This window comes from Ordospora colligata (assembly GCF_000803265.1).
Source record: "Ordospora colligata OC4 chromosome Unknown contig_03, whole genome shotgun sequence".
In the NCBI taxonomy this organism is placed as follows: domain Eukaryota; kingdom Fungi; phylum Microsporidia; family Ordosporidae; genus Ordospora; species Ordospora colligata.
The window spans coordinates 171,237-184,214 of record NW_014575405.1 but is presented as its reverse complement, the minus strand read 5'-3'; the positions used below and the strand labels follow the sequence as shown (position 1 = coordinate 184,214).

At 40.0% G+C, this 12,978-nt stretch overlaps 10 protein-coding genes across 10 annotated transcripts; 5 read left to right on the top strand and 5 right to left on the bottom strand.

Moving 5' to 3' along the window:
* Positions 1-228: 228 nt before the first annotated feature.
* M896_031550 (uncharacterized protein) lies at positions 229-1,224 on the bottom strand (the record flags this gene model as incomplete). The annotated part of the gene is made up of 1 exon (XM_014708722.1): positions 229-1,224. One exon carries the CDS (start codon positions 1,222-1,224, stop codon positions 229-231), a length of 996 nt encoding a protein of 331 aa, XP_014564208.1.
* A 96-nt stretch (positions 1,225-1,320) lies between these two features.
* On the top strand, positions 1,321-2,145 carry M896_031540 (Mg-dependent DNase; the record flags this gene model as incomplete). Its single annotated transcript, XM_014708721.1, has 1 exon — positions 1,321-2,145. One exon carries the CDS (start codon positions 1,321-1,323, stop codon positions 2,143-2,145), a length of 825 nt encoding a protein of 274 aa, XP_014564207.1.
* A 45-nt stretch (positions 2,146-2,190) lies between these two features.
* Positions 2,191-2,934, top strand: M896_031530 (Psp1-like protein; the record flags this gene model as incomplete). Its single annotated transcript, XM_014708720.1, has 1 exon — positions 2,191-2,934. The coding sequence occupies one exon, from the start codon at positions 2,191-2,193 to the stop codon at positions 2,932-2,934; it is 744 nt and encodes a 247-aa protein (XP_014564206.1).
* A 145-nt stretch (positions 2,935-3,079) lies between these two features.
* M896_031520 (subunit alpha of T-complex protein 1) lies at positions 3,080-4,702 on the bottom strand (the record flags this gene model as incomplete). The annotated part of the gene is made up of 1 exon (XM_014708719.1): positions 3,080-4,702. The coding sequence occupies one exon, from the start codon at positions 4,700-4,702 to the stop codon at positions 3,080-3,082; it is 1,623 nt and encodes a 540-aa protein (XP_014564205.1).
* A 215-nt stretch (positions 4,703-4,917) lies between these two features.
* On the top strand, positions 4,918-5,250 carry M896_031510 (ribosomal protein L31e; the record flags this gene model as incomplete). Its single annotated transcript, XM_014708718.1, has 1 exon — positions 4,918-5,250. The coding sequence occupies one exon, from the start codon at positions 4,918-4,920 to the stop codon at positions 5,248-5,250; it is 333 nt and encodes a 110-aa protein (XP_014564204.1).
* Positions 5,251-5,425: 175 nt separating this feature from the next.
* Positions 5,426-7,195, top strand: M896_031500 (MdlB-like ABC transporter; the record flags this gene model as incomplete). The annotated part of the gene is made up of 1 exon (XM_014708717.1): positions 5,426-7,195. The coding sequence occupies one exon, from the start codon at positions 5,426-5,428 to the stop codon at positions 7,193-7,195; it is 1,770 nt and encodes a 589-aa protein (XP_014564203.1).
* A 42-nt stretch (positions 7,196-7,237) lies between these two features.
* On the bottom strand, positions 7,238-8,050 carry M896_031490 (uncharacterized protein; the record flags this gene model as incomplete). The annotated part of the gene is made up of 1 exon (XM_014708716.1): positions 7,238-8,050. One exon carries the CDS (start codon positions 8,048-8,050, stop codon positions 7,238-7,240), a length of 813 nt encoding a protein of 270 aa, XP_014564202.1.
* A 426-nt stretch (positions 8,051-8,476) lies between these two features.
* On the bottom strand, positions 8,477-8,854 carry M896_031480 (uncharacterized protein; the record flags this gene model as incomplete). Its single annotated transcript, XM_014708715.1, has 1 exon — positions 8,477-8,854. The coding sequence occupies one exon, from the start codon at positions 8,852-8,854 to the stop codon at positions 8,477-8,479; it is 378 nt and encodes a 125-aa protein (XP_014564201.1).
* Positions 8,855-8,977: 123 nt separating this feature from the next.
* M896_031470 (subunit gamma of vesicle coat complex) lies at positions 8,978-11,281 on the top strand (the record flags this gene model as incomplete). The annotated part of the gene is made up of 1 exon (XM_014708714.1): positions 8,978-11,281. The coding sequence occupies one exon, from the start codon at positions 8,978-8,980 to the stop codon at positions 11,279-11,281; it is 2,304 nt and encodes a 767-aa protein (XP_014564200.1).
* Positions 11,282-11,361: 80 nt separating this feature from the next.
* On the bottom strand, positions 11,362-12,843 carry M896_031460 (UTP-glucose-1-phosphate uridylyltransferase; the record flags this gene model as incomplete). Its single annotated transcript, XM_014708713.1, has 1 exon — positions 11,362-12,843. One exon carries the CDS (start codon positions 12,841-12,843, stop codon positions 11,362-11,364), a length of 1,482 nt encoding a protein of 493 aa, XP_014564199.1.
* Positions 12,844-12,978: the final 135 nt, after the last annotated feature.

Below are 12,978 nucleotides of genomic sequence, written 5' to 3'. Positions count from 1 at the left end.
TAATATATAATATTTGAAACTGATCTATATCACTATTTAATGCTTGTGCCCCATTCCTCTTCTTGAGTACTATGAAAGCAATCTTGTGTTCTGTGAAGATGGCGTAGATGCTAGCAAGTAGTATTAAGTCCATGTAGACTTGTTCTGATTGATTTCGGGTCACAAGCATTAAATAGTGATATAGATCAGTTTCTAATATTTTATATTATGATGTGCATTCTTATAAGATTATAAAGTATGTGTTAATAGAATAGCACACCGTGTTGCGAATGGATTGCTTATGGAGTATTTTGTATCTTTCTCAATCACACAGACGCCACCTTTCTTCAAAATAAGCTTCTGGTTGGCAATGCAAACCTGAACTGCGCCTTTTATGACAAACATTGAAAACCCACAGGATGCATGCTCAGGACTGACAGATGCAAAGCTTTTGAGAAACAAAATCCCCGTTGCTATGCCCAATGATGTAGCCAGTGGCTCAAATGAACTCTTTCCTTGGTAAGCTTTAAGAGCATTCGCAACTACATAGCTTGGATATTCAGATGTAAATTCTATATTTTCTTTGCATTCGTTTATTGCTTCAGGATTAATGATTGATTTGACCATTTTGTATTGTTGAGATTCTGTTGTATTTTTATTATGAGTATTCTCTTGGGATTTATCTTCCTTAGCATTTATCAAGCTCATTTCAAGACCTGAGACTGTCGTAACGCATGCATCAGCTGTAAAGCCGTATTTGACACGCATAGAGTGTTTGGTAGATTCATTATGCAAACACTTTCTATTTTCAACTTTGATGTTAGAAATGCTTTCAAATCCATCGTCTGCAGTAACATTATGATCAACGGTTATGTTTTCAAATAAAACCGATGGATCCATCTTTTCAAGAACGCTGTTTGTCACAATGCTACTTAATTCAAGTGTGCCTGCATCAACTGCAGATAGATCAGCACACGATTGTTTTATAGAAAGTCTTTCACGGATGCCTTTGATGTCAAAAAGTGTATCGCTATGTGTGCATTCGTCCTCGCTTCTATATACCGCTGTTTCTTCAATTTCTGTGGCGCTGTCATCTCTAAGCACCGACTCTGCTGTCTTCCAGTAGTCATCAATATTTTCAAGGTCATCTTCGTCTTTTCTGATGTCCAGTCGTGACTTGGGATCCAATGTCTTTTTCCTATAATTCTTGCATCTTTTGCTTGGCGGCTTGTATATCTTTCTCATTGCCCAAGGGCTAAACATTTGCACATTTGCGACTGCACCTGCCTCAAGGTACTGTCGATGCATACATCCATAATATGTGTTGCCAAGACTACCCTAATGCTGATAGACATAGCAGTCAATATTACAGATAGTCAGTTGGCAAAAAACCAAGAAATGCTCGATCAAATAATTGGAAGGGCAAGGGAAAGTAATGTAATGCCTGTGTTTACAGGAATTGATTGTGAAACAAGCAGAAAATGTGTTGAGCTTGCCAGAAGATACAGGACTGTGGCTACAGTTGGTATACATCCTACTTCATCACAACAGTGCCTTGATGTATCTGGGATAGAGTGCTTGGTAAAAGAGGATGTGGTTGTAGCAGTTGGAGAATGTGGCTTAGATTACGATCGTCTTGAGTTTGCAGATGTCAACTCACAGAAGCGAATTTTTCGTTCACAACTTGATCTGAATGGAGAGTGCTATTTTTTTCATTCGAGAACATGCCACAGAGACTTTATGGAGATGATTTGTGATTATTCACTTCGGGGCGTTGTTCACAGCTTCACAGGGACGCATGAAGAGGCAAAAGAGTTGATAAGGAAAGGGCTGTATATAGGAATTAATGGATGCTCTGTGAAAACTGAAGAAGGCATTGAGGTATTGAAAGAATTACCAATTGACTCGATACTTGTGGAGACTGACTCGCCATACTGTAAGATCAGGAATAGCTATGCAGGATCTAAGTATGTCACAAGCTATTTTGATGGTCAGAAAGCATTGAAGAAGAGAAACGAGCCTTGTTGTGTAATACAAGTGGCAGAGGTTATAAGTAAAGTGAAGAATATGGAGTATGAAGTGGTGGCGGATACATTGCTCAATAATACTTTTAGTCTTTATGGAGACAAAGTTCGATATACTGCTAAGCTATGGCAAGAGGTGTGAATTTCATGCGTGTATATTTTTGATTTTTGATTAACCCTCTGAAGAATGTCCTTCTGCGAGAACTGGGCCTCGCCATTTTTGAACAGTTTATGGTCTGAAAGCACAGAGACATGGCATGAGAGTCAGGAGGATTGGAGAATAGTTGGGACGAATCCGTTCAAGCGCAGATCTGAGAATGCATGCAAGATAGAGCGGAAGCTAGTTGAGTTTCCAATGAAGCAGATATTTGATAGCATAGAGACGTCATTTAAGTTTATGTCGATAGCGGCAGAGAGCCACTACTACATCATACAGTTTGAGAGCAAGCGCCTTGATGTTGCGTTTGTTGATGTGAATCTTGGGATCAGAAAGAATTCTTACGTGATATTGGAAGCGGATAGGGGAGAAGATTGTGGAATGGTAGTTGGGGTGACTACGAAGGAGAAGCTTGAAAGGTTATTCAAGAAGTACGAGGACATTTCGAATGAGGTGCAACCAAAGAGGATATACAGGTTGGCAACGTTACTTGATCTTGAGGCATTGGAAAGGAAGAGAAGCATGCAAACCAGAGCGCTGGAATTCTGTAGAGAAAGGGCATTTATGAGTGGGCTGGACATGGAGGTAGTTGGATGCGAGTATCAATGGGATCTGAACAAGATAACGTTTTATTTTGCAAGTGATGAAAGGGTGGATTTCAGGGATCTTGTCAAGGAGCTGTATAGAGTGTACAAAACCAGGATATGGATGTGCGCTATAGAAAAATCCAAAAACAGGCATTTGAACGAGCTTATAGAGTCTCATGTGTTCTGATTGTAATTAAACCATAAACTATTTGTGTAGCGTATCTATAGTATTTATACTAGACATATTCAAGTTAATGCATGCGAGAGCATTATTTGGGATCAACAGTGGAAAAGTAAAGATACGAATGTAAAGTCATGACTAATTCATTCATTTAATTTCTGGGCTCTTCTGGAGGCAGCATTATCACTTCGTTGATCCTAAGGATACTAATGGATGCTTCTGTTGCTGCTCTAAGAGATTTCATCTTAATCATGCTTGGCTCAATGATTCCGGCTTCCACATTGTTCTGGATTTCTCCGGTCACTGCATCAACACCAAACATGCTATTGCCTGATTTATCGCTGGCGTCTGTGCCTTGCATAGCTAGAAGCTTAGCAACAATCTCGTTTGGATCCAGGCCTGCATTTGATGCAAGTATTCTTGGTATCGAAATTAATGACTCTGCATATCTGTGGATTGCAACATGCTCCTTGGAATTCACTGTAAATGAAAACTTCTCCAGCATTAAAGACAACGCACACTCCACAGCCCCTCCTCCAGGAACAATAGACTTCGACTCCAATGTTCTCTTCAATGCACATATGGCATCATGAATAGACCTTTGCATCTCATCAAGTAATTGGTAGTTTGCTCCCCTCAAGATTATAGATGCCATCTTCTTCTTAAGCCCTTCAATAAACACACATTCTTCCTCTCCAATCGATACAACCTCAAATTTGTTTGCACTTCCTAATGTAGGCACACTTTCAACACCATTGAGATCTGTCATCGAGATTAGAACCGATGTTCCGCTTGCTCGGGCAATCACATCCAGGTCTTCTTTTTTGCATCTTCGGATCCCAACTATTCCTGCATCAAGCAGAAGCTTTGTGCAAAAGTCGTCCATTCCTCTTGTTGTTAAAACTACCGTTGCTCCAGACGCCACAATAGACTTGATTTGGTTCGCAGTTATTTCAAGCTCCTTCTTCCTGATATCTTCTAACTTCGACGGATCGTCAACTACAATATTTACAGTCAGTGGGTTTTTGTATTTCTGCAGCCCAAAGTCAATACATAAGATCTTTGGCTTCTTAACAACTTTCTTCATGAATCCAGATGCCAATGCACAGTTCATGGCATAACCTTGCACTAAAAACGATTCAGCCATTGCTCCTCCAGGATGCTTGAGAATATTGATGTCCTCGATAGGATACACAACCTTCTTGCCTCCTTCAGACGGTTCAATGCATTTCAATGCATCTACAACAATCTCACAAAATAATGCAGATTCAGATCCAATAACCTTACTTGATATACTTGTGTTTACAATATTACCTAATGCCTTTGCACCTAGTGTGGAAATATCCTTAGCTATGCTTTTCTTGATAAATTGAATGCACTCGTTGAATGCCATCTTGTATCCAGATACAACAACAGATGGATGCACACCTGATGAAATCAGTTTTGCTCCTTTCTCAATAAGACTTGCAGCCATCAGAACAACAGATGTTGTTCCATCCCCAACCTCATTGTCTTGCTGCGTTGCAAGATCAACAAGGATCTTTGCTGCTGGATCGTCCACCAGCATGCTCTGAAGAATTGTTGCGCCATCGTTTGTGATGCTGACCTCTCCTGCAGAGTTGACACACATCTTGTCAAGACCCAATGGTCCAAAACTTGTTTTTATTGCATCGTATATCCTTGCCATTGCCTTTGAGTTTCTCTCGACAGCTTGAACTCCAGTGTAGCTCTCGCCACCGCAGAAGATGTCTGTTGTAGAAATCTCCTTAACCATTCAGGGTCAAAAATCAGTGTGATTATTGCACATGAAGACATTGCATCTTTATGCTTTGTGAATTGTTTGAAATGCATAAGATGCTTATCAGCATAAATTTACATGTATTTTAGTATATGCATGAACACTTTGGTGATGCAATGTTATAGACTGTGCATGAATATTGAGTGCAAAAGACATCCACAGGTATTTGATCATGAAAAAATTTACCCCGAATGCCATCCAAGATAGTAGAAGGCCAGACAGTGGAGATTACTGTGAACTTGAGAAGAATAGCATTTTCTGTCCCATGGACAAGGAAGGCACCTGGTGCAATAAGGAGACTGAAGAAAGAGATCCAGAAGTACTTTGGAGAGAAGACTGGGGTAGTTGTTACGAAGGAGCTCAATAACTTTGTGTTTTTGAACGGAAATAAGAACATTCCTGCCAAGATCCGTGTCCGAGTCACTAAGAAGACATGCGAAAAGGATGCAGAGAAGCAGATACTGCATACTGAGCTGGTGATTGTCGGGTCGTTCAAGGGCCTCAAGGAGATTGTTATCGATTAATAAATTGGTCGTGTTGCTGTGTTGTTGAGTTATAACCCTGAATCCAAGATGTGCATTGATATTGATGTACTTGATAATATGACGGTATTTATGCGCATGAACGAAAGAAAAGTGGATCAATAAGATTTGTGTTGATGTATGAAAAAATTGTTGCGAACCCCTTTAAGAAAGTGCCATGATAAGATCTAAGCCTCGCAAGAGTCTGGTTTATGGAGTGAGCGAGATTCTTATGAAGCATGTTTTCAACAGGACGTATATGCTTCTGATGCTGTTTCCGATTTTTGGGATGGCGGTTGCTGCAAATGTTTTGTATGCGAAAGTTGCTTCGAGTGTTCTTTCAGAGATTGCAGATCACATTGAGCTAAAAGATTTGGGCGAGCACACACATCTTGTTTACAGACTACTGATATATGGAATATCTGCAGCCATGTTTGAGTACTTCCCAATATTTTTGATGGCTTACATTATACAGGATATATACACAGATTGCTACCGAGATGTTTTTTTTGAGTACATATCGCTGGAATACAATGTATTTCATGAGGTGTCGCCTGGGGATCTTGAAGGCCGAATAAACAGGAAGTGTAAGGCGATTGGCGAGGCAGTTGATGTGGTGATTCCAACGCTGATGAACTCGACGATATTTATTGCGATAGCAATGGTGAAAATGGTATCGTTTGGACCTGAGAATGCATTATTGTTTCTTATGATTCCTTTACTGTACATTTCAACGACAGTATTTCTGACATCAAAGCGCAATATTATCCGTGGAAAATATAATGTTGCAAAGAACAAGTCAGTGAAGAAGCTGAGTGACATTTTGAACAACTATGAAGTTGTTAAATCTTTTGGACTTGAGGAAAGGGAGTCGAGTGTGTTCCACTCAACGTTGAATGATAGAGTGGTTCAAGGGACGCGATACAGCTGCTCCGAAAACATGATTACGTTTATTCAGAAGCTCTGCTCGTTAGTTCCACATGCTATGATTCTGTATCTGAGCCTAAATAACATGACGTTTATGGATGCAATAACATTGAATGGCTTGCATGCGATTCTTAAGGAGAGGATGACTGAGTTTGCACGGGAGTTTGTAGAGCTTTATGAGAACTATTATGACTACTCTAGCTCTACGTATGAGAAGGAAGAAGATAGACCTGAGCAGATTGACATTGAAGGATTTGACGATGGAATAGTTTTTGATAGAGTCGGGATTAAAAGAGGAGAGAAAGTCATACTTGAGAATGTAAGTTTTGAGCTGAAGAAAGGAGAGAAGCTTGCGATTGCAGGTCCAAATGGAGCAGGAAAGTCTACACTTATCAACACTCTTCTGAGGTTCTTGGAGCATTCAGGAAGGATACTTATTGACGGTGTTGAGATGAATGAATACACAAGGAGGTCAATCAGAGAGCTAATAGCATATGTGCCACAAGACAAATGTGTGATTGATGGAACAGTGCTTAGAAACCTGAGGTATGGCGATTGGAGTGTGTCTTTGGAGAAGGTCAAGGAAATATGCATGAAATACGGAACGCATGAAGTATTTAGTAGTCTTGAAGGAGGATACTTTAAGCAAAGTGGGCAACAGGGATGTGAATTGAGTGTTGGGCAAAAGCAGTATATGAGCCTGATGAGAGCAATAATCAAGGATTCACCGATATTTATCCTAGATGAGGCAACCTCTGATGTTGATCAGAAGACAGAGGCTGAGTTGATTGATTACATAATGTCTGTTCTATCGGACCGGACTATAATTATGATTGTGCATAACCATGCGCTTTTGAAGAAGTTCGATAAGGTGTTATTTTTAAGTGGAGGGACGATGAAGGGATGTGGCGGTATTAGTGAGCTTCTTAGGACGTCTGATGAGTTTGTTGAGTTTTATCTTGGAGAGGATGACATCTCAGATACTGGGATTCAACCACAGGAGGATCTTAATAGAGTTTAACAATAAAGACCTTTATAACAACTATGTTTAGTACATGTGTTTCTATGTTTCTAGGCGCAATGATTCAACCTCGTAGTCGTATACAGACAGCCAGTACTTATGTACCATGATAAATGTGCAAAGGATGAAGAAATGGTAGAAAAACAGGTTATCGAAGTATCTGTTTGTTGCAATGCCTATTATTGCGGACCCAACAAACAAGAACACGTTTGCGATTATGAAGCATGATAGTGAGATGAAAAGTGTTCCAAATGCCCAGACTTCTCCGTTTCTTTTTTTGAGCTTCTTCAGCTGCAGTAGCACATATAATGAGAAAAACAGCATATTCAGCACTATCAATGGAATAGATGCAATCTGCTTATTCGAGGAGCTCAAGCCAATAAACACCATGGCTCCCATTCCGATTGAATATAGTGCAGTTGTGCCTCTTAGCAGCGTAGTGACCCGTATTCCAAAAACACCCATGAACATGTCAATTGTGATGCATCCTAAGAACAGTACAAAGAATGCAGACGTGTACAGTGATACCTGTAATGTGGTCAGAAATAGATGTACTTGCTGTGAAGTAGAGTATCCAAATCCCACGAGAAATGCCTCGATTGCCATGGCTCCAAAGTAAAGATAGAAAAACATAAGCATTTCTTTACGGCCTATTGAAGAGCATAATGCTTTTACATGTCCCATCATTCTTCTTGTGGATGCCATGGCTATTATCAAAAGAATTAAAGTTGTTGGTGACATGATTTTGAACCTGGCAATCTCATAATTTCTACTGCTGTTCTTGCAGACCTCCTCACTTATATATCTACAACTAGGCATGCCGACTTCTTCACACACCCTGTCAACCGCATGCATCTTACTGTAAACAAAGCGGATTTATGTGTGCAGGCGTTTATTGAGCATAAACCCAAGCCCATGCAATGACAACAACCACAAGGCAGGAAGTTCAAGCACAGATGGACAGCACAGATGAGCTATTTGACGAACTTAACAGAAAGATTGAAGGTATTCGAGGAAAGCTACAGAATCTGCAAAAGAAAGTCAAGGAGATGGATGAAAACATCAAGAACATGCAGTCTTCTGACATGGTTGCATGATAGATTATGCAGTTTCGCTTTACTTATACAAAATTATTGAATAAATACTGGTAATTCTTATCATAACATTTAATGTTTTCAATGTTTATTTGATTGTAGGTGTAGCGTGGCATATGATGAATACAGTAAAAGTACTAGAGCCCATTGCTCATTAGATAGTGTGCGTTTACTCTGTACACCATTTCTAATTATTGCTAGTATGAAATTTATCTATATTGTTGATGTCTTCTTGAGTATCTAGGCAATTACTTGTATATTGTGCTTCAATTTGATCCAAAGAGTACTTGAGATTCATAAACATCTCAATATTGATCTCTTGATGTACAGTCTTGAATCTATCGTGTACGACTCTGGTCTGTAATGGAACTATCTGGCTAGTTGGATTTTTCCACATTGACATGCATTTAAACAGCTTTACCTTTGACTTATTCTTTATAAGCATGCGCTTGTCTTCTCTAACCATATTCTTTTGCTTTGATATTCGCTTGCACACCACCCTCAATGGATCTGGCTTTACAATCATTTGCTTATTCTCTGTATCGTTCATTCTCTTAGTTCCCATGCTAAAGTTGATGGGATGCATTAAATTACACGTATACATCATGCATATTCTGAATACTAATAATAATAAGTGTGCTGCCTGTGCATTGCTAATGTTTATACATAGCATTAAAAACATGCCCATATGAGAGCAAAAACAAAAGTGTTTGCTCCACTCAGTGAACAGCAGCTTCTTGAGGAGATGAGAGATTCGTTTGACAAATCACCAATTGTCACAAGGAGTGCAATGAAAGCAATCAACAGCCTTGTGCATATGTTGAGCGTGACTAGTATTAGCGAAGCGTCAATTAAAGAAGCGTACATAACATTACTGAAGGGATTTCAGTCAAAAGACATATACCTGAAGGCAGGGATGTATTCTGCCATTGATGAACTATCGAGGCACTTTGATGAGGGACTGGTTGCTGCGAACATACTAATGAATGATTTGAATGGAAAGATCAGCGATGACATGAAAGCGATGGCATTGAAGACATTATTTTGTATTTTACCTGCTGACATGATCTATGATTTTGGAAAGTATGTGAGCCAAGCTTTTGTATCTCCAAGTGTGATAAGAAGAGACATGGCAGTGCTTGTGTCATGCAAACTTCTTCGTGACGGTTTTAGTGAGGTGAAGGAGTGGATTGACGATGTTGACTCGAACGATGACTCGATGACAAGCTATCATGCAGCAAGATTTTTGATGCAAACAAGGAAGCTTCGGCTTGGCATTGTTGAAAGCCTACGAGGGCCTTCTGGAATCATTGGTGCAAGAGTGGTAGTAGAGCAAGCAAAGAGTGGAAATTCCGAAGCATTGGCAATGTTGAAGAAACTATTAGGATCGAAATACAGTGATGAGATGGTGTTTATTGAGGCAGCGAAGGGCGTCTGTGTAATTGGAGAAGAGTATGCATCTCAACTTGTTCAGCAAACGGTTCAGTCCCTGAGGATCTTTCTGAAATCTACAAATATTGCGCTTCAGTTTAGTGCAATGAGAATTATTTCAGGTCTTGCGTTAAGATATCCACATAAGACATCAATTGCGAACAAAGAGGTTGAGGATCTAGTGATGTCAGAGAATAAGACAATCTCAATGTTTGCAATTACATCATTGCTAAAGACAGGGACTGAGGAAACTATAGACAGACTTGTGAAGCTGATTCCAGGGATGATTGCAGAAATGAGTGATGGGCTTAAGAAGATTGCGATTGAAACGCTGGAGACACTCAGTAACACATTTGAATCAAAGAAGCCGGTGTTTATTGACTTTCTGTCGAGTGCACTTTCTCAGAAGGGTGGGCTTGAGTTCAAGAAGTATATAGTTAGTGTTATTAGTAGAGTTGTGAGTGGTGATGATGTAAGGGACAGGGTACTGGAGTTTCTGTGTACATATGCTGAGGACTCACAGTACTATCAGATAACACTGGACATTCTTGGGATATTTGGCCAAGAAATACCGAAGTCTAAGGTCCCTGGAAAGTATGTTGTGCATGTTTTGAATAGGCTGATTTTGGAGAATAACCACGTAAGAGCAGCAGCATTACAGTGCCTGTACGACATATCGCATGTAGTATCTATTGATACAGTCGAGGGTGCACTGAGGAAAAGTCTTGATGACCGAGATGAAATGGTTAGGGGTATTTCATTGTTTTTGCTGCAGAACCTGAGGCTTGCGAAGTCTTGCCAACCTTTTATGCTTGATGAGCTTGGTGATTTGAAAGAAGCTGTTCTTGAACACCTTGGACAGAAAGAAGAGCATGAAGAATGCAAGGACAAACTTTTCATCAAGGAATGCAGAGAGGTGACTCTTACTGAGGATGCTTCAGATGTTAGAGTGAGTGTGGTTAAAAGGATGTATGAGAATAAGGTAGTGTTTATATTTAGTATTGAAAACATAGTGGAGGGGATTCAGATATGCAATGGGATTCTAAGCTTTGCCACTACAGGAGCGAACGGTAGAAGTGAGGGAAGCATAAAGATCGATCAGATAGCATTTGGAGAAGTCAAGGTATTTGAGACCGAATGTAGTGTTGAAGAGGAATGTGTAATCAACGGAGTGCTTGAATACACGATGTGTTCAGAAAAAGACGTGTCTGATACTGAGACAGACTCAGTAACACTGAAGCCATTCCAGATCACAATTATGGACTTTGTAAGGCCATTAGTAGTTAAGAATGCCTCAGAAGTGTGCAAGAAAGCGGTGTTTGGTCTACAAGGCGATGTATATGTGGCAGGAAAGAAGATTCTCGATCTATTGAACATGAAGATGGCAGGACAAGAAGTGTCAAACAACACCATGGAGATGCAGCTTACTGGCCAGTATTACAAAATACCTATTGAAGTTCGTATAAGCATTACAAACAGTGGAGCGGCCTGTAAATGCATTGCAGATGTCTACTGCAGTGACGAAGAGATAGGAACAAAGATTACTAAGCTGTTTGATTAAACAATCCAATATATAAATATCTGGATCTTTTATTTATGCGAACGATATTAGAGAGATAGATATTAGTTTTGCATGATGTTTTAATGATCGATGATTGGAAGGTTTCCATATACAATGTTGTCATCTAGAACGGATCCGTCGGGAATACATATCTTGCTTTTATCATCAGCTAAGATTATAACGGTTCCTTTGAGAACAACGTTCTTTCCGAAAAGGACATTTCCACTGACTGTCAACACATCGAGCTCAAGAATATCTGGTATTCCCTTGAAGCACTTTTCATAGTCCTCAATTTTTGAGAAATTCTTTCCGAGCAGCTTTACTGTTGGGCATGCTTCTAGTGCACGCGATGGATTCAGTTTGATCGATCCATTCTTTTCGATAAATAAATTGCTTTCTACAAGGAACAGATCTGAACATGTCTTGACAGGCAAGAACCTTGAGCGAGGGACAACCACACCGCATGAGTTTGGGAAGTACTTGATTGCGGATCCTATTGCAGTCTCAAGCTGAATCACTGTCTCGTCATCCATGCTCTTCTTGTTTTCAATGATGTCGAGATCAAGCGAGCCCTCTTCCAATCGCTTCTTCACATCCTTCAAGTTGATCCATACAGAGTTTGTGTTGAAAATCTTGAATTTACGAACACTGGTGAATTCAGACTTCTTACTGGATGGCACTTGTGCAATCTCAAGTAGTCTGAGTGCTCCGTTGTATTCTATTAATGTCCCACCTTTCACGTCTGCTCGTGTTTTGTCAGTCACCTCCATCAAGAATCCAAGGTTATTGCTAGCAAAATACTCGAGTAGCTTCAAATCAACAGTGGATGCCAGGTTGTCAATGTTAGATACAAAAAGATACTCGTATCCCTCTTTAAGCAGCTCATCTAGCATGCCACTCTTGCTCAATGAGTAAAATAAGTCTCCATGGCCTGGTGGATACATCCCTCGATCACCATATTCCTGAGGAACAGGAAGAAGGGTTTCTGACAGTATCCTTGGAAACTTGCTCTGAGAGAATGTTTTGATTCCATCGTACCTGAATATAATCTTCTCTGTCATCTTTGTTGTGTTAAATGAGTTCATCAGAATTAGTGGAACGTCTGTTTTGTATTTGGAGTTCAGGTACTTTATCTGCTTTACAACAAGATCGATAAAGTTCTTCCCATCCTTGACTGTTATTGCACTTTTTGGTCCTACACAGCCCATTGTGGTTCCAAGTCCTCCATTCAGTTTGAGAACTGCGAGTTTTTTCAGCAGCTCTCGCGACCTGTTGGTTGGTTCAGGCAATGATTCATATCTTATAATCCTGTCGTTAGGTGACTTAATGTTCTCCCATACAATCTTTTCGTTCTTCGTCTCAAGATACCTCTCAAACAGCCTGTAAAACTCATCCAGATCCTCAGGCATTTCATGTGTTTTCTTCTGTACCTCGAGTGTTTCCTTCATTTCCTTCAGAAGCTTACATATGCATTTCTCATCTATTTCTCCCCCAACAAGCTCATGCCCATCTCCATCATCTTCTATAGAAATAATACTCTCTTTCTTCAGGCTCTCCTGCATGTCATTACCAGTACCATCGATTATATATCAACCAAATCCCATTTCATTGGTTTTCATGTTCTCCTTTCAATCAATTCGCAGTCGGTACCTCCTCAATAGTATGCAGCAATTACTTACGTCTTCCAACCACAAAAT